The sequence below is a fragment of the Salvelinus alpinus genome, chromosome 33 (assembly GCF_045679555.1).
Source record: "Salvelinus alpinus chromosome 33, SLU_Salpinus.1, whole genome shotgun sequence".
In the NCBI taxonomy this organism is placed as follows: Eukaryota; Metazoa; Chordata; class Actinopteri; order Salmoniformes; family Salmonidae; genus Salvelinus; species Salvelinus alpinus.
The window spans coordinates 18,316,295-18,336,294 of record NC_092118.1 but is presented as its reverse complement, the minus strand read 5'-3'; the positions used below and the strand labels follow the sequence as shown (position 1 = coordinate 18,336,294).

The window sequence follows — 20,000 nt, the reverse complement described above, 5'->3', positions numbered from 1 at the left end:
ACTGGTGATCACAGGGGAGCAGGGCAGAGAGGGGGGGGGACGTCAACAATATTGGTATCTTCTACTGAAAGTCCTTCATACTCACTCACAATCAAGGGTATACTATACACACGTGATACACACACGTATGCATTGCATACATATAAAAACACGCACACACATATTCTAAATTGCACAGGTCCAAAGCAGAAGGAGGAAAATAGTATGCTTGGCTTTACATTTGCGTTGATTAATTCATATGTGCAATCATAATCGCTCTCTCTCTCTCTCTTTCATCACCACAGAAACGTATAGAGACACCACCATCTGCACACAAATGCGTGTATAATTATGTATGCATCAATATTTGATAAAGAACACATGAGTTAGCAACCTGCAGTATTTGTGATCTTGAATGGTGGGATTATGTTAACAGTGCTCACACAAGCTCATCTATGATTTATCTGGTGCCAGAGCCCAAGCCGGCACTTTTTCACTCTTTAAAGCATTTGTCTCGCCTGTCTGTGGGAGATAAGACAGTGGAAATACTTGGGATGGGACGGAGAACAGGAAAGCAGGGGGAGAGAGAGCGAGGACAGAGACAGTGCCGAAGGAAAGAGAGGTGTAACCTTTTGTTTGTGACTGGGGTGTGTGCTGAGCCCTCCCTCCTTCCCTCTCTCTCTCTCTTTCTCCTTTTCTCTCTCCTTCTCTGTGTTTTAGAGGGAGGTCTGGCTCCCGCTAGCTGCTCCCTGCAGGCCCTGATTAATGCTAATTTATGCAGCCTCCGCTGGCACAAAGCAGGGCTGGGGGGGCCCTCTCCCTGATTACCAGCAGAGAGAGAGGGGGAGGTGGGAGTGGGGGTGACGTGGACAGACACCTCATTTAATTTAATACATTGGAGCATGCGGTGGCGGGGTGCGCCAGAGAAGGAGGGAGATAATCAAGAGCCCTGGCCCTTATAAATGTGCGCTGAGATGACACAGAAGAGATTGGATTTGGAAACGAGGAGCAAAGAAGAGCAAAGCCGAGCGGAACGCGATTGATTGATTCCATTCAAGTGATCACACCCGCTGATAAGGAATGAGTTATTTTTCTTTTTTTAAGTAGGAAAGAAAATCAGAGTTTTTTCCCCAAATTTAATACAGTGATTGCGAATTCAGTGTTTTCTTAGCTCGGTCTATCCCTTATTCAGTGATGTTCTCTGTTTTTACAGTCACACGTAACTAAATATGCATCGTAAATTCCTGTTTCATATAGCAGAATCTGCTTTAAAAATAACTACAAACAGCAGCAATATGGCTGCCAACACATCCAAGCATTCCAAACTCAATTCCCTAAATAAAAAGTGCTTCTGTAGGTATTTTGGGCCCAGACTTCCCAGTGGTTCCAGTTCAGTAATGCAGCTCTGTGAAGTAAAGTGATACTTGGAAACCCCCCTGGTTCCCTGAAGACTCGCTCTGGCCATCCCTGAGCTGGTGCTGGTGCACTTCACGAGGTTCTACTCTCTCTCTCTCTGCTGAAGGTTGAAATGCCGTCCGCGCTGTGACGAATGGCAGGAAATCGGGAGGCGGCCATGACAGGCAGATTATGAGATCCCTCTGTCTACATGATTTAGCCTCTTAATCGTTAAACATGATTAAAGCAAACAAATGCAGCATTATTAGATTAGTCAGAAGGACATGGAGTCTTTGGCACTGATTACCTTTTCCTTTTTAATGAAATGCTGCTCCGAATTAACATTGCTTTGGCTAATTTGATTTAGCACTGCCTCAAGAAATGCCAGACAGCTCTGATTCAACTGCAGACTGTTTGAGATCCTTGTCAGGAGCTTAAGACCAAACAGCGATGCAAGATCAACGTTTCCAGCATTTTACAAAGTTCAAGAGGCTGATTGAGTTACAGGCGCTGTATTCTAAATGACAAAAGGCTTTGGATGAGCTAGTCAGAGATAGTAGAGATGGGATAGAGAAACTAGAGGGGGGGGGGGGTAGAGGAGGTAGATATGGATGACAGGAAGTAGAGAGGGGATAGAGAAACTAGAGATGGGGTGGAGAAAGTAGAGATGGAGTGGAGGAAGTAGAGATGGGATAGAGAAACTAGAGATGGGATAGAGAAACTAGAGATGGGATTGAGAAACTAGAGATGGGATAGAGAAACTAGAGATGGGATAGAGAAACTAGAGATGGGGTGGAGAAGGTAGAGATGGGATAGAGAAACTAGAGATGGGGTGGAGAAAGTAGAGATGGGATAGAGAAACTAGAGATGGGATAGAGAAACTAGAGATGGGATAGAGAAACTAGAGATGGGATAGAGAAACTAGAGGTGGGGTGGAAGAAGTAGAGATGGGATACATTTAGTTGAGTGTTAGTGTACCTGTGGCAGGACGGATAAAGAAACTGAAACAGCAGGGAATCAGCTCAGCAAATCCAATGTATGTAATTTGGATGTGTGTTTGTGTTTATGTTGTTGTGTATATGCGTGTGTGTGCATAATGCTAATCTGCAGTCCAGCAGAAGAGGAGCTCTGAGGTCCTGCTGGTGTGTAATTGGCAGCGGGTGCTGCATTGTTGTTCAGAATAATCCTGTCAGCATAATCCTCCTTTGTGGGGTTCATTAATTGCACTTAACATTGCATGCAATCTAGCTGATTCAGGGCCTGCCTTTGAGCCAGCCTCAGCCCCTCTCCCCACATAAAGCCTCTGTCACTTCAAAGGCTAAAGGGACTGGCCTAAGCATGTTTTCAGATTTTTAAATTTACAGTGCTTTTTATCTGTGAGTTTTACGGCAGTATGGCCACATTGTGTCTGTGCTGAAATGAATTGAACAGGCAGGCAGCCTCTCGGTCGGAGCAGCTGCTGCAGACATTTGTGTCTGAGGGATGTAGTGTTTTAATGGCCTGGTATACACACACGTGGCAGATCATTTTCTATTCCACTCCGCTCACAAAAGAGGAAGTAAAAACACTTTTTACAGAAACCCTTTCCCGGCTCTTGCATTCTATTTGGATAAAGCATGTTTCTACTCGGGTTCCTGCTCCTCCAGTATATTCCTCTGTATTGTGGAGAGAGAACCACTCAGGCAGCCGAGTCTAGCCCAGCGTGGGATAGAAACACTGTTCTCTCACGCAGCCCTGCTTCTGAGTTACCCTCCTGCAAACTACAGCCTTTTTTATTTTCCTGAATGAAACTTTAAGAAATCCATTTATGGCGGCCTTCGCAGCCTTGGCTGTCAGACACATGGCCGCTTAAAATCAGAGGTCAGCCCCAGACTTGTTTAATAGCTACTCAGAGCACCTAAGCGAGTGTGTGTCTGCCTCGACTCGCAATAAATACTCACTGGATGGGTCCAGGTTTACCTTTCCCCACCGGGCCCTTTAAAGGGACACCTCTTACTCTTTGGCCCATCTTCTTCCTCCCCTCTCCCTTCCCAGTGAGCCTCTACCCAGGTCTGATGGAATAGTTGGGGTGGTGGACTGTGAAGCTGTTGCACATGTTTGGGTAATATGAAGTCTTGGGGAAGTGAAGACTATAATAGCTACCTCTTTCTGTTGGGGTCTGGTTAGTTGGTTAGTATTGGTCAGTATTTGGTTGGGGACCCGGGTTGGTCCGTCCAGGGCTTAGTTTGTCTGTCCATCCTGTATGGAGGAGAATCAGCACCTCTTCTCTCTGTGGACATGACAGCTGCTGGAGACCCATGAATACATTTATAAATGTACTATTGTCCTGCATGTATTACTGTCCAAGTGGAGAATGATGAGCAGTACTGTGGACTCCTCACCCAGGCCACCCCCAGAGAGAAAGGCAGGGAGAATAAGAAGGGAGACTGGGAGAGATCGAGAGAAAGATTGAGAAGTAGTGAGGGTAGTGAGAGAGACAGATAGAGGGAGAGGCGGAGAGGGGTCGTCAGAGAGTGACGCAGAGGAATGAGATGTATAGAGACAGAGAGAGGGGGAGACGGAGAGGGCAGTGGGGGAGACAGAGAGGAGTGTGGTGAGACAGAGAGGACTGAGATAGATATAGACAGAGGCGGGGGGATAAAGAGCTCTCCCCTCCACCTGTGAGCTGAGGCAGTAAAGGGCCTCTCTCAGGCAGAGCAGCCCCATCACTCTCTGCCAGACGAGGGGCTTGTTCTGTGTAGAGTGCCACCAGGGACCGCTGGGCTGCGCCTATAAACTTAATGAAGTTTGACTGAACTCATCAGCTTCTGAGAGCTAGAATCCCAGAGACTAGGAAACCAGATGCGGGGGGGACCTGAAATTTCCGATGGAAGAGGCTCACTTGGAGGTCATTACTGTGGTACAGGAAGTGTCTATGGATGGGGGGGTGGACAGGGGCGGCTCATCTGCTTTGCCCCTCCCACACCCCACCCATGATGACCCTGATGGCACACACACACCTGGGGTGGCAGGTAGCCTAGCGGTTAAGAGTGTCGGGCCAGTAACCTAAAGGTCGCTGGTTCAAATCCCCAAGCCGACTAGGTGATCTGTCTATGTGCCCTTGAGCAAGGCACATAACCCTTAAACCCCCGTAAAACAACACATTTCACTGCACCTATCCGGTGTATGTGACAATAAAACAGATATTTTTTACACACTTGCGATCCAGCTCTTCCCAGCTCGGCCCAAGTCAGACAGGGATGCTGTTGTTGTCCCTTGCAGGAGGAGAACCTGAAAAATACTTTTTAACTAGCCTATGGCCTTTTGTCATTTAGATTTCCTCATCTCCTGCGTCCTCTCTCCTCCGTCCTCTCTCCTCCGTCCTCTCTCCTCCGTCCTCTCTCCTCCGTCCTCTCTCCTCCGTCCTCTCTCCTCCGTCCTCTCTCGCCTCTTTTTGACAAAGGTCAAAGGTAATCGAGGAGAGTCGGTGAGGAAAGTGAAAGTGGATTGAAATGCGTTTGTGTGAAATGAGATGGTCCTTCTCCACTCATGTGTCAATAGGCAAATGACGTTTACAGGGGTGGATAAATGTGTAAAGTGATCAAAAGAAATTGAGTTAGTTGTGTAATACATTTTATAAATATAACAATAAGTAGCATATTGTTTTTAAAGCTGATTCAAAGGGAGAGGGTGTGGCAAATTACAAAACATACCGAGGTAGGATACACGAGTATCCTCGATGAAAGGTGGCTATCGAGGAGGGGAGGACATTTCCGTTTGCCTACTAATGAAAATACACACTCTCGACCACTTATCGGTTTCAGGGTCACGGAGGAGAGAGGACGTAGGACGATTTTTTGCCAAAACAAGAATTTATATTTGAGAGTATATGTCTTTTGGCAAATAAACTATCCGTTTTCATGTTTTTACATGTATTACCCTACTGTTGTCTAGACTGTGTTTATCAGCCTCCACTGTGTTCTATGTAGCGTATGTCACACAGACATGCATGTGAGATTATTGATATGAGTATTCGTCTGGTTTGTTCCTGTGTGTCTGTTTCTCATCTATGCTTTAATTCAGTTCTTTGAGGCATATCCGTCTCTCTCTTTTTTCTTCTCCTTCCCCCGTCTCTGCCTGGTGGCAGGAGGGAACTTGCCATGCATTTCACGTCCAACTCAGAGTGTGTTGCTATGGTGGTTGCTAGGGATTTAGCCTAGAGTGACGTGAAAAGTCTGAATATTAAAGGTGTCCTTCTGATACAGTGCTGTTTGAAGCTGTGAGGAATGAGCAATCACCTCTGAGAGACTTTTTTGTCTCTCTTTGGAATATCAGGATTGATTTTCAAACACACACCAAAGGATGGTCTGCAGAAAAGATAAACAACAGTATGATTGGTTGTTCATTCATTTCCTCATTTCCACATGTCTATGCATCTCTAACATCACGCTGCTCATACTAAACAGTGTGTACCATCTCATCTGTGTGAAAGCAGCCAGTTGTGTATAAATGACCACGGACAGCAGATTCTCCACGTTCTTGTAAAATAGCAGAGGTCCTAATGTGCTTTCCTCACATCTCTAATACACTGAGTCTCTGAAGGCGACGGCCCGTGATTGTGTGCTAGCTGGGAGAATGTCCTTGGTAGTTGGAGGTTAGGATATAATTGAGGATGTAGAAGTGGAGGCTGAGAACTGGGTGGGGTGGGTGGTGGGGGTGCATTGTAAACAGGGTTAAAGGCTCTCAGCATTAGCTAACTGGGCTCCACACTAGACGCTAATGTGGAGGCAAACGTCTCCTGCATGGAGAGCAGATCAGGTGTCCCCATCACGATCCCCGCCAGCTTTCATGAACTCAACTTAACTTTCTGTCTTCACAATGAAGGAATGCTCATAAAATACATGGGTCCCGGTTACTCATTGTCTGACTGGAAGATTGGTTTTCCAGCACCAGGCAGTACTCTCTGTCTCTGTTTAACTGTCGTCCTTCTCAGCCATCAACTGGCTGTCCAAACCACACTGTCTGTCTTTCTGTCCCTCTTTCCCTCTGTCCCTCTGTCCCTCTGTCCCTCTGTCTGTCTGTCTGTCTGTCTGTCTGTCTGTCTGTCTGTCTGTCTGTCTGTCTGTCTGTCTGTCTGTCTGTCTGTCTGTCTGTCTGTCTGTCTGTCTGTCTCTGTCTGTCTGTCTGTCTGTCTGTCTGTCTGTCTGTCTGTCTGTCTGTCTGTCTGTCTGTCTGTCTGTCTGTCTCAGTCCTGATATGGTAGGACTGGTGTTATTATTACGCAATAAGGCCCGAGGGAGTGTGGTATATGGCCAGTATATCAGGCTGCTGGTAAGGGCTGTTCTTACGCACCACGCAAAGCGGAGTGCCTGGATACAGCCCTTAGCCATGGTATATTGGCTATATACCACAAACCCCCGAGGTGCCTTATTGCTATTATAAACTGGTTACCAATGTAATTAGAGCAGTAAAAATCATTTGTTGTCATACCCGTGTTATAAGGTCTGATATACCACGACTTTCAGCATTCAGGGATCGAACAACCCAATTTCTAATGAGAATTAGATGTCACACTGAAGTCACAACAACCATATTCTGTTAATTATTTTGCAGGGGAGTACTACTGACCCTACAGGATCCAGTCCAGTCCCACATCTTACAGAACAGAGGAGCAGAGAACTGCTGAAGACTGAGGTAGTCACACCCATTAAGTCAATAGATACTGTCATGTAGCAATAATCACCCAATAAAGTCCCAGTGTCCCCCATACATGACCAAAATGCAATGTACACCATGAAGTAATCTAGTCTTTCCATTGTACTGATGTTGTCCAATAACCTGTTGATTGGAAACCAGACCCTTAACTATTGATGAATTACTAGTAATGTTATTGTGGTGCGTGCCATGGTGTTTCTGTGATTGTGTGTGTTTGAGTATGTGTCTCTGTGATTGTGTGTGTTTGAGTATGTGTCTCTGGGATCGTGTGTGTGTAGTTGTGTGTGACTGCATGGGGTCCAGGCTTATTTAGCAGGCAGATCAATAGCAGGCTAAATGGTAATGACCAGTCCCCAACTCAGAGCTCAAGGCCTGGGGAGAGAAGGACCTGCCCTACCCTGTCCGTCGCCCTCCACCTTCCTCCATCCCACCCTACCCTCCCAGTCTGCAGCCACAGCAGCCGTCACACAACCTCAGGCAGCCTAGTTAGCCCTGGATAAAAAAGCTAGAACCCACGATCAATAGCGTTAGTCTTGTCTGCCTAATTGCTCATTGGTTGACATTGGCGCCAGGCTATATGTAAGTGCATGTTCTCTGAGTGATCGTCTGACTTTGCCTCTCTATCCCACCTCACGCCTAGTGTTGGGTTCACACTCTGCCCCTCTCTCCTCTCCTCGCCTCTGTTCACCCACGTTCGGGATGGGAAAACCTGACCCGTTGGGCTGGCTGCACCCCAGTTATCGCGTCGGGACGCAACCATCCAGAGGCTCCGGCGAGATGTGCTGCTCTCCCACCAGGCCCGTGACTCCCAGTCTGCTCAGGTAAATATCCAGCTAGGATTAATGACCAGCACCAAGATTAGCCAGTCATTTGCAGCGCCAGCTATTCCAATCAGCGGCAGGAAATCAGATGGGCTCATTTTGGCATTCTGAACAGTTTATTATGTGATCCTACGCAGACGTATATGGCCAGGAAGCCAGCTGTGGGGAGGGCACTATTGATTGGATTCATTGTGAATTACGTGAATAGATAAATGTGTGAGAGTGCATATATATAACGGTATTACTCATTCAGGTCCAAATGGAAAATATTAAAGATTTCTGCTTGAATAAATATTAAATATGTCTCTATCAGCACCGTCTAACTAGGGCATTCGCAGCGTTGGTTATTTGACATGATAATTAGGAAGCGTGTTTCTCTTTCCCTCTGATGTGATGATAGTGCTCCTCTGTCTGGGATTTAAATGTGCTATTGATCAGTGTGAGGCTCGGGAGCTCAAATCATAACAGTGCTACAGCCCTGCGCACTTGCATACATTTCTACCTTTTGTTTTTACTTCTTGTTAAAACAAATATTTAAACTTCACCCCTCCAAAAAATATACTGTTATCTGTTATCTGTACCGCTTAACATACGAAGCGCATTTTGTGTTCCTACTCTCTGTTTTTCTCCAGTTGTAGTGTGCTAATGTCATGATTTAAATGAAGTATTGATCAGTTTAGGAGGGGAGAATAGAGAGAGGGAGCGATTGTGAGGGAAAGAAAGCAAGAGCAGGGTTATCGGCGTGGATCGCACACAGAAAGAGAGAGCTAAAGGGATGAGCCAGGTTTTTGGTGGGATTCCGTGGAAACGATTCCTATATCAATGCTACTTTCTAATTGAGGAATAAGCAGCAGTCACCTCATCAGGCTTTCCAAGAGGGAGATAGGTGGAGGCAGCCATGATGCTTTTCAACAGAGAAAGAAGGGGAGAAACGCCCGCGCGGGTCCTGTTCTGGGCGGATTTGTGGATTATCTCTCAGCCTGTATGCAGATGTTTGATTAATGGGTCGTCCTGGGAATCGTCTGGGACTCCATCTTGTCTGTTTTTCTATCCTCCTCCTCTTGCTGCTGTTGTGATGAGCCACCACCATCACCATCTCAGAAACAGGACTATGTCTCTGCCTCTGACCAACTAGACCAGTACCTGCATGGGTCTTTCCTTTCCCTCCTCCTCTCTCTCTTTGTATCCCACTCTCCCAACTTTCCCTCCTCCCTCCCTCCCTCCCTTCTCCCTCTCTCTCTCTAATATGATTTAGCAGGTGACTGTGTTGTGTTAATTAGAGGTAGTTTATTGGAGTTAGTGCTGTGTTGGTGTGCTGGGCCAGCCCACTGGGCAGCCTTCTGCAGGTGTCAGACCGGGATCCGTGGGATCCCTCACTGGTCCAGGAGTTCGTTTGGTTACATGTTGATGGTAAAAACACTAGACATTATTTTAAAAAGGGTTCCTAAAGGGATCTTCGGCTATCCCCATAGGAGAACCCTTTTTGGTTCCAGGTAGAACCCTCTGTGGAAAGGGTTCTTCATGGAACCCAAAAGGGTTCTACCTGGAACCAAAAAAGGTTCTTCAAAGGGTTCTCCTATGGGGACAGCCGAGTGAAGCCTTTTAGGTTCTAGGAATCCTGTCCAGTGATTATTACAATGATTTCAAATGTTGTTTTTAGTTGTTATGCTGTTCTAAGTTGTTTTACATTCTATGATGAATTCTACTGTTTCTCATATTATAATGATTATTTCTTTTTTCTTCATTTAATGACACTTCAGCAGTTGGTTGTCAATGCATTAACTGCATATGAGTAACATTGTAGTATTTACATGTAAACATACATGTAGTCTGTTATCGTGTGTGTTGATACTCACTGACACAACCCCCGCTTCTAGGAGATGATAACGTTGAAATTGAAAAGGTATATGATTAGTTAAGATTGGACATTCAGATTAGTTCCATGGTTATTCTTTATTGACCCATCATTGACCCGTTGTTATTGTTCAGAATAAGAACTGGACAATCTCTCATCGTCAGTACTCGTTTTGGGTTCGAACAATGCATAAATGGCAACCATTTCAATACGGTAGGTTGTATTCGTCAGATAGATTTTTTTGCTCTTATTTAATTCATCCAGGCGCTTTCTTACTCATCAGAGGCAGGTGGTTTGAGGCGGATCTCAGGGCTGGTGTTGGGAGAGCAGTCCTGGGACTCAGGATGTCTGGACTTGGGCAGCTGGTGGTTCTGATCTGGGATCCGTGGTGTAGCCCTGTCTCAGATAGACAGGCAGGCAGGCAGAGCCAAGAGGAAAGGAGAGGAGAGGCTCTTTGTACTGGATTGATTTTCTCCTCCTCTGCCGCCCTGCCTTCTTTTGTGGTTCGATAGCTGGATGTCCATGGGCAGAGGATCTCTCAGCTGCAGACGGAGCTACAGGAGAGCCAACTGGAGCTCCAGAGGGGACACAGCCGAAGAGAGCAGCAGCAGAGGGACCTGCAGACCCAGACACAGCAGGCAGAGGAGCTCCACACTCAGGTAGAGAACTCACCGCCAGGCCCAGGCTTCTCAGGCCTCCTCTCCCTGTTAGCTCTTGTTCAGCCATGATGCTTTGTGTCTACAGTTCTTTGAATGTGTGTGTTGGATGTCCGTTCACTAGTGCACGGTCAAGAACCAACAAATTATTGACCCCCAGAAATCTAATCCAAATGTGTTTGAAAAATGTAGACTAACTCATCATACAGGTTGTGTCCACTTTTTTGTGTCTTTATCATTTAAATGTGTTTTGTATAGAAAGCATCATAAGCATCTGTTGCCGAATTAGCTAAACTGTGAAAGTGCGTCATCTTATAGAGGAGCTTATCTGTTGACCATAAAATAACTCATCCTTTAGAAACTTGAAGATGTCTCACTTTCTAGCAAAACTATATAGTCAGGGTACATAGGCCTCGGTTAAATCTGCACAATGATCCAATAGCAGCATAATGGGCGATAATCCTCCATGTTGATGGGGAGGCACAACATCCTGTCCTATGGACCAAAGTGCCATAGCGGGACAGCCCTGTATTGGTTCCATTAGTACAGTTGTGCTATCTGATGCTGGGTCGTGGCCTGGGAACATGTGCTGAGCAGCTGGCCCTGTCTGTGTCGGTGTCTGCCTCTGGCCCAGACCACCTCTCTACAGTCTAACTGGCAGGCCAGGAAACATGAGTCAGAGCAGGATGACTATGTTGTTTACTACAGAGAACTGGGGGGATGAGGAGCCTGTCTGTCAACAACAGACTGACAGACAGACAGACACACACAGACAGACAGGTAGATAGGCAGACAAGACAGACATGTAGAAAAATAGACATCCATAAATATACAGTAGTTAGATACTTTTTTTATTTTTTTTACCCCTTTTTCGCCCCAATTTTGTGATATCCAATTGGTAGTTACAGTCTTGTCCCATCGTTGCAACTCCCGTACGGACTCGGGAGAGATGAAGGTTGGGAGCCGTGCGTCCCCTGAAACACAACCCAGCCAAGCCGCACTGCTCGCTTAACCCGGAAGCCAGCCGCACCAATGTGTCGGAGGAAATACCGTACACCTGGCGACCGTGTCAGCACGTATTGCGCACAGCTCGAACCAGGATCTCTAGTGGCACAGCTAGCACTGTGATGCAGTGCCTTAGACCACTGCACCACTCGGGAGGCCTGAGTAGTTAGATACTTAAACAGTTATACATTCCGGTAAAAACAGGTCAGTGTTGTGATGCTCAGCTGAAGGAGATCTCTAGCTGTTGCTGGCCTCCCCTCCTGGAGAAAACTGCAAACCAATCATATTCAGAGCCAATGCTGGCTGTCATTGCCTGTGTCACCTGTCGCTAGGTCTCTAGGCAGACTCTCTGCCTTGAGCTGGAGGGATCCACAGCAGCGATCTGCTCTACATGCCTGATGGGAGATCTCATTCACACTTGTCACTCTATCAATGACTGCACCATTCCCTGAGCTCTCTGCCTTTATCTCCCCCTTCTATCTATATAGCATGAAAGGAACGAGTCAGTTTCTTTTTCTTCATAGCATAACTGCATAACTATATTCTGTAGCCTCCTGTAACTGTACAGTCATGGCTAGATCTGGTGTTTACATCAGTTATGTCCAATTAATGGATACTGTGTATTGACATACAGTGGGGCAAAAAAGTATTTAGTCAGCCACCAATTGTGCAAGTTCTCCCACTTAAAAAGATGAGAGGCCTATAATTTTCATCATAGGTACAATTCAACTATGACAGACAAAATGAGAAAAAAAAATCCAGAAAATCACATTGTAGGATTTTTAATGAATTTATTTGCAAATTATGGTGGAAAATAAGTATTTGGTCAATAACAAAAGTTTATCTCAATACTTTGTTATATACCCTTTGTTGGCAATGACAGAGGTCAAACGTTTTCTGTAAGTCTTCACAAGTTTTTCACACACTGTTGCTGGTATTTTGGCCCATTCCTCCATGCAGATCTCCTCTAGAGCAGTGATGTTTTGGGGCTGTTGCTGGGCAACATGGACTTTCAACTCCCTCCAAAGATTTTCTATGGGGTTGAGATCTGGAGACTGGCTAGGCCACTCCAGGACCTTGAAATGCTTCTTACGAAGCCACTCCTTCGTTGCCGGGCGGTGTGTTTGGGATCATTGTCATGCTGAAAGACCCAGCCACGTTTCATCTTCAATGCCCTTGCTGATGGAAAGAGGTTTTCACTCAAAATCTTACGATACATGGCCCCATTCATTCTTTCCTTTACACGGATCAGTCGTCCTGGTCCCTTTGCAGAAAAACAGCCCCAAAGCATGATGTTTCCACCCCCATGCTTCACAGTAGGTATGGTGTTCTTTGTATGCAACTCAGCATTCTTTGTCCTCCAAACACGACGATCCGTGTAAAGGGATTTTTGCTCACCGTTCTTGTGATTTTTTTGACCCCACGGGGTGAGATCTTGCGTGGAGCCCCAGATCGAGGGAGATTATCAGTGGTCTTGTATGTCTTCCATTTCATAATAATTGCTCCCACAGTTGATTTCTTCAAACCAAGCTGCTTACCTATTGCAGATTCAGTCTTCCCAGCCTGGTGCAGGTCTACAATTTTGTTTCTGGTGTCCTTTGACAGCTCTTTGGTCTTGGCCATAGTGGAGTTTGGAGTGTGACCGTTTGAGGTTGTGGACAGGTGTCTTTTATACTGATAGCAAGTTCAAACAGGTGCCATTAATACAGGTAACGAGTGGAGGACAGAGGAGCCTCTTAAAGAAGAAGTTACAGGTCTGTGAGAGCCAGAAATCTTGCTTGTTTGTAGGTGACCAAATACTTATTTTCCACCATAATTTGCAAATAAATTCATAAAAAATCCTACAATGTGATTTTCAGATTTTTTTTTCTCATTTTGTCTGTCATAGTTGAAGTGTACCTATGATGAAAATTACAGGCCTCTCTCATCTTTTTAAGTGAGAGAACTTGCACAATTGGTGGCTGACTAAATACTTTTTTGCCCCACTGTATTAAGATCCAAGTGCTTCGGACACCAATTGGGCATTATGCTAAAGTTACTACCAGCCTATTTCCTCCATGTGCTATCAGTGTCCATTAATGATGAACTAATCAACTGTCTTGTCCTATCCTGTCCTTACTCCCTGTGTGTTTCATTCCGGCCCCTCTATGACTCAGATAGTCATTATCACCGCTGTGTCACCCACCTTTAATTTAAAGGCCATTTTCTACTCTCCATAATGACGTGTCACTGTCCTTTCTCCCTAGATTGAATATATTTTAATGTGGTGACTCTGGTCCCTGTCCATATTAGTCATACAAGCTTCTGCCTAACCTGAAAGAAGTTCACTCATAGGCGGCACGTGAGTTTTAAGTTTGGGGAAACACATTTTTACCATAAAAATGCAAACAGATCATTAAAAACGACGTTGTCTGATCCATATAATAGGCCTATGTGTCACGTTCGTCATAGAAATGAGTGGACCAAGGCGCAGCATGAGTAGAGTTCAACATATTTATTATAGTGAAACTAAAAACAACAAATAATAAACGAACGTGCCATTCGTAGCGCACATAGGCACTAAACCAAACAATATCCCACAACGCAGGTGGGAAACGGACCACACTAAGTATGATCCCCAATTAGAGGCAACGATCATCATCTGCCTCCAATTGGGAACCATACTCACACCAACACGTCCCGCACCGGAGCCGCCACAGACGCTAGTTGCCCACCCTAACCCACCCCATCTAGGTTCAGGTTTTGCGGTCGGAGTCCGCACCTTTGGGGGGGGGGGTACTGTCACGCCCTGACCATAGAGAACCCTCAGGGTCAGGGCGTGACTAGGGGGTTTTCTAGGTTTTATTTTCTATGTTGGTGTGAGTATGGTTCCCAATTGGAGGCAGATGATGATCGTTGCCTCTAATTGGGGATCATACTTAGTGTGGTCCGTTTCCCACCTGCGTTGTGGGATATTGTTTGGTTTAGTGCCTATGTGCGCTACAAATGGCACGTTCATTTATTCTTTGTTGTTTTTAGTTTCACTGAAATAAATATGTGGAACTCTACTCACGCTGCGCCTTGGTCCACTCATTTCTACGACGAACGTGACACTATGAGAAGGGGAGACGCAAATATAATATGATGTCCATCTAAACTGGGGTAACAAACTTTCAAGTGGCACTGAGCCAACAATGATAAAGAGTGAATATGCACACTCACAACGGGGATATGGTCGGTGCTCTCCGCTGGTGCCAATGAGATAGGCTACTGTTTGCTCAATGACAATTTGGATAACTAAAAGAGTGTTTTCATTGTCTTCTCTCAATGGCAATAGCCATTTGCTTTCCAAAATATGTTTTCCCACAATTGTATTTTGAAATGTTGCGATATGCCTGGCTTTTCTACTTTTCACTGACAGTCTCAACTCAACAGTCATCTATTTGTAATTTAACGCGCGTTGCCCAAATTGCGGACACTTCCGACTGTATGCAATGCGATTTAAAGAATGGAATGATCCCCTGTGGCCAAATTGCGCTTTCTGGTGTAGGAGCCTATTTATTTCTGTATAGATAGGAGTAGGCTAATTAGGCTATATAATGACACTAACAATTTACTTTCGCCACGTATGATTTCACTCTTGCAGTTTCTACAGAAGCTTTGGTAACAGCTGTGTTACTGTAAGAAATAATGAAATGCTGTATTGAATAGAAATTGAAAAGTGTGGATATATATTTACCGTATTCCAGTGTTTGTTCAGAGACAAGTAGACCTCGTTTACGCTGCAGTACTGTAGTATTCCTCCCTCTCTGACATCCTGTCTCTTTTGTCCCCCTAGCTGGCTGAGGTCAAAGGGCGTCTTGTGCAGGTGGAGGGAGAAAATGAGGCACTCATGGGATATAAGCGGGAGCAGGGAGCTGAGGTCAGACTGGGTGCCTGTCGTGGTTCACAGTGACTGGAGTCCACCGCTAACACAATACACACACACTAGTGGAAACACTTTCATAACCAAAAGTCCATCATCAGCAACAATACACACTGATTCACACCCGGATTCATATTGTCCTCCGTAACAAAAATCTCTCCACAGACTTGGAGACTTCCATAAACTAAGTCCATCTCTGTTGACAATGGAGACCTTGATGCTCACATTCACAGTACTGTATACTCTGGAGTCTCTGCCTGTTATAATGTCTCTGTAAGATGTTGTTTATTACCATTGAGAGTCTGCTCATATCCATGCCTACATAATGTGAGTGTGCAAATGTGTGTGTGTGTACATGCGGTTGTGTGCAAGTTTGTATCTTTCCATGGTCTCTTCCTCTCAGAGACCCACTCCTTCTCCATTAACCTGGGCAGACAGACAGACAGCGATTCCCACTCAGGAAACTGTGCTCTCCCCTGGGACTAGGGGAATATGGAGGAGTTAAACATAGACATGGCTCAGGGGCTGGGTGGATATGGGCTCTGTTAGTGCTGGGAATGAGAGGGAAATGAGAGCCACTCTTACCTCATTGCCATGGATTCCCCTCCAGTATTAGTGAGGGGTCACAATGACTCGGGCCAGCCTACTGTCCCACTGGGAGAAGATGGAGCTGTGACCTAATGTTGCGCTAACCTTACAGTAATGTGTGTGTGTGTGTGTGTGTGTGTGTGTGTGTGTGTGTGTGTGCGTGCGTGCGTGCGTGCGTGCGTGCGTGCGTGCGTGCGTGCGTGCGTGCGTGCGTGCGTGCAGGTGGAAAGGCTGGCAGTGGTGGTGTGTTCTCTGCAGAGCTCTGCCAGGGACAGAGAGGGCACAGAGAGTGCCCAGGCTGAGCGGAGGCGTGTGGACCTGGAGGGGGAGCTGACAGAGACCCGTGTCCAGCTCACGGAGTGCCAGGACAGGCTACAGGAAGCCAGGAGGAGGGTGAGACCACCATGCTATAAACCACCATCAACCCAGCTGTACAGATATAAACATACAGACACACAGGCACTACCACTCTGTAAGATAATGTCATGTTGACCTGACTGTTACGCTCATTGAGTCTACTTCAGTTCTAGTCTTACCATCTCACACACGGTGAGATACTTGATGTCAGTGCTTATTGGGGTATGCTGGATTACTCCTAGAGTACATACCATTGTAAAGGCAGCTACACTCATGTTGAAGAAGCTGGAATTGTGTTTGCCGTGGCTCAGAACCTTGTTCAAAAGCCTCCCACTGATCCAGCCTCTCCATGTGAGATGGTGGAAGTCTGGCACATTTCCTCTAGTGCTCAGCATACGGCCAGAGCCTTTATCTGAACACAATTAGTCATTTTCCCAGGCCTCTGCACTCTGCAGGCTCTCCCACTGTAATTTCTCTGCATTTCCCTGTAACCTTTAGTAGTGGGGTTTGAGTCCACCCTGAGCCCCAGCTCCTCTGCCCAGGCATCCATTACAGCTCTCCAGGACAGCAGCATTAATCCACCTGATGCCATGCCAGCCGTGCTCCTCACATGGAAATGAAGCTGCCCCACTGCTGCTGTATTACTATTCACAGGAGGCTATGGAAGAAACTGTGTGTGTGTGTGTGTGTGTGTGTGTGTGTGTGTGTGTGTGTGTGTGTGTGTGTGTGTGTGTGTGTGTGTGTGTGTGTGTGTGTGTGTGTGTGTGTGTGTGTGTGTGTGTGTGTGTCTGCTCTCTCTCCATGTCACCTTTGTTGACTTTGTCTCTCTTGCTCCGGCTCTGTGCTCTCTGCTTTAATGACGCATATATCCTATCTTCAGTCACTGCTTAATCCCAGCAGTGCTGGCTCAGGAACAGATTACTGCTCCCAGACATGAGAGAAGTGCAGGGAGGGAGGGAGAGACAGAGAGAGAGAGACGCCTCAATGAGACGATCCACAGGGAGACAGAGGGGTACAGCACATGTATGTGGAAGTGTACATGCCCACAACCCTGTCTCAGATAGAAAATTATTTTTAAAACTCCTTCCACTGCTTTTGTTCATCCTCATTTGCTATGATGGACTTTGTGTATAGCCAGAGAACCATGTCCAGGTTCACACCAACACTCTCTCAGAGTATGCAGTGGGTTTCAGGATGGACATTTCCATGTTAGGATGAATCACCTTACTCAATGCCCTCTCTATCTACCAATGTCTATCTCACCTCTAGCTCCATTATGAGCTCAAACTGCATGTTTCTGACCCCCTCTCTTTTCCTCCCTCCCTCCCTCTCTCTCTTCCTCCCTCTCCCCCTCTCTCTCTTCCTCCCTCTCCCCCTCTCTCTCTTCCCTCTCTCCCCTTTCTCCAGGCTGAGGAGCAGACCCAGAAGTGTCAGGCCAAGGTGACCAGTCTGAAGAGCCAGCATGGCTGTGTTAGTCTCCAGGTACGCAGGCCCATGTGACAGACCCAATCCTAACCCTTTCCCCCTTGATTCCTCACATCCTACCCATACCCCATCCCTACCACACCCTGCTGTTACCATCCCTATCACACCCTGCTGTTACCATCCCTACCTCACCCTGCTGTTACCATCCCTACCACACCCTGCTGTTACCATCCCTACCATACGCTGCTGTTACCATCCCTACCATACGCTGCTGTTACCATCCCTATCACACCCTGCTGTTATCATCCCTACCTCACCCTGCTGTTAACATCCCTACCACACCCTGCTGTTACCATCCCTACCATACGCTGCTGTTACCATCCCTACCACACCCTGCTGTTAACATCCCTACCACACCCTGCTGTTACCATCCCTACCATACGCTGCTGTTACCATCCCTATCACACCCTGCTGTTACCATCCCTACCTCACCCTGCTGTTACCAGCCCTACCACACCCTGCTGTTACCATCCCTACCACACCCTGCTGTTACCAGCCCTACCACACCCTGCTGTTACTATCCCTATCACACCCTGCTGTTACCATCCCTACCTCACCCTGCTGTTACCATCCCTACCTCACCCTGCTGTTACCATCCCTACCACACCCTGCTGTTACCATCCCTACCACACCCTGCTGTTACCATCCCTAACTCACCATGCTGTTACCAGCCCTACCACACCCTGCTGTTACCAGCCCTACCACACCCTGCTGTTACCAGCCCTACCACACCCTGCTGTTACCATCCCTATCACACCCTGCTGTTACCATCCCTATCACACCCTGCTGTTACCATCCCTACCTCACCCTGCTGTTACCATCCCTACCTCACCCTGCTGTTACCATCCCTACCTCACCCTGCTGTTACCATCCCTACCCACACCCTGCTGTTACCATCCCTACCTCACCCTGCTGTTACCATCCCTACCCACACCCTGCTGTTACCATCCCTACCTCACCCTGCTGTTACCATCCCTACCACACCCTGCTGTTACCATCCCTACCACACCCTGCTGTTACCATCCCTACCTCACCCTGCTGTTACCAGCCCTACCACACCCTGCTGTTACCAGCCCTACCTCGCCCTGCTGTTACCATCCCTACCACACCCTGTTGTTACCATCCCTACCTCACCCTGCTGTTACCATCCCTACCTCGCACTGCTGTTACCATCCCTACCTCACCCTGCTGTTACCATCCCTACCCACACCCTGCTGTTACCATCCCTACCTCACCCTGCTGTTACCATCCCTACCCACACCCTGCTGTTACCATCCCTACCTCACCCTGCTGTTACCATCCCTACCACACCCTGCTGTTACCATCCCTACCTCACCCTGTTGTTACCACCCCTACCTCACCCTGCTGTTACCATCCCTACCTCACCCTGCTGTTACCATCCCTACCACACCCTGCTGTTACCAGCCCTACCACACCCTGTTGTTACCATCCCTACCTCACACTGCTGTTACCATCCCTACCTCACCCTGCTGTTACCATCCCTACCCACACCCTGCTGTTACCATCCCTACCTCACCCTGTTGTTACCACCCCTACCTCACCCTGCTGTTACCATCCCTACCTCACCCTGCTGTTACCATCCCTACCACACCCTGCTGTTACCAGCCCTACCACACCCTGTTGTTACCATCCCTACCTCACCCTGCTGTTACCATCCCTACCACACCCTGCTGTTACCAGCCCTACCACACCCTGTTGTTACCATCCCTACCTCACCCTGCTGTTACCATCCCTACCTCACCCTGCTCTTACCAGCCCTACCACACCCTGTTGTTACCATCCCTACCTCACCCTGCTGTTACCATCCCTACCTCACCCTGCTGTTACCATCCCTACCTCGCCCTGCTGTTACCAGCCCTACCACACCCTGTTGTTACCATCCCTACCTCACCCTGCTGTTACCATCCCTACCACACCCTGCTGTTACCATCCCTACCACACCCTGCTGTTACCTTCCCTACCACACCCTGCTGTTACCATCCCTACCTCACCCTGCTGTTACCATCCCTACCTCACCCTGCTGTTACCAGCCCTACCACACCCTGCTGTTACCAGCCCTACCTCACCCTGCTGTTACCATCCCTACCTCACCCTGCTGTTACCAGCCCTACCACACCCTGCTGTTACCAGCCCTACCTCACCCTGCTGTTAACATCCCTACCACACCCTGCTGTTACCATCCCTACCTCACCCTGCTGTTACCAGCCCTACCACACCCTGCTGTTACCATCCCTACCTCA

The 20,000-nt window shown here is 47.3% G+C and overlaps 1 protein-coding gene across 2 annotated transcripts in view; it reads left to right on the top strand.

Annotated features, from left to right (window-relative positions):
* The window catches only part of LOC139563119 (polyamine-modulated factor 1-binding protein 1), a 193,787-nt gene that overhangs the window by 106,056 nt on the left and 67,731 nt on the right, over window positions 1–20,000 (top strand). For both annotated transcript variants that reach the window (XM_071381411.1, XM_071381410.1), the window contains exons 8-13: window positions 6,967–7,047; window positions 7,806–7,889; window positions 10,257–10,403; window positions 15,223–15,306; window positions 16,120–16,290; window positions 17,662–17,736. In XM_071381411.1, the coding sequence (XP_071237512.1) occupies window positions 6,967–7,047; window positions 7,806–7,889; window positions 10,257–10,403; window positions 15,223–15,306; window positions 16,120–16,290; window positions 17,662–17,736 (642 nt within the window). The remainder of the gene's footprint in view (window positions 1–6,966; window positions 7,048–7,805; window positions 7,890–10,256; window positions 10,404–15,222; window positions 15,307–16,119; window positions 16,291–17,661; window positions 17,737–20,000) is intronic.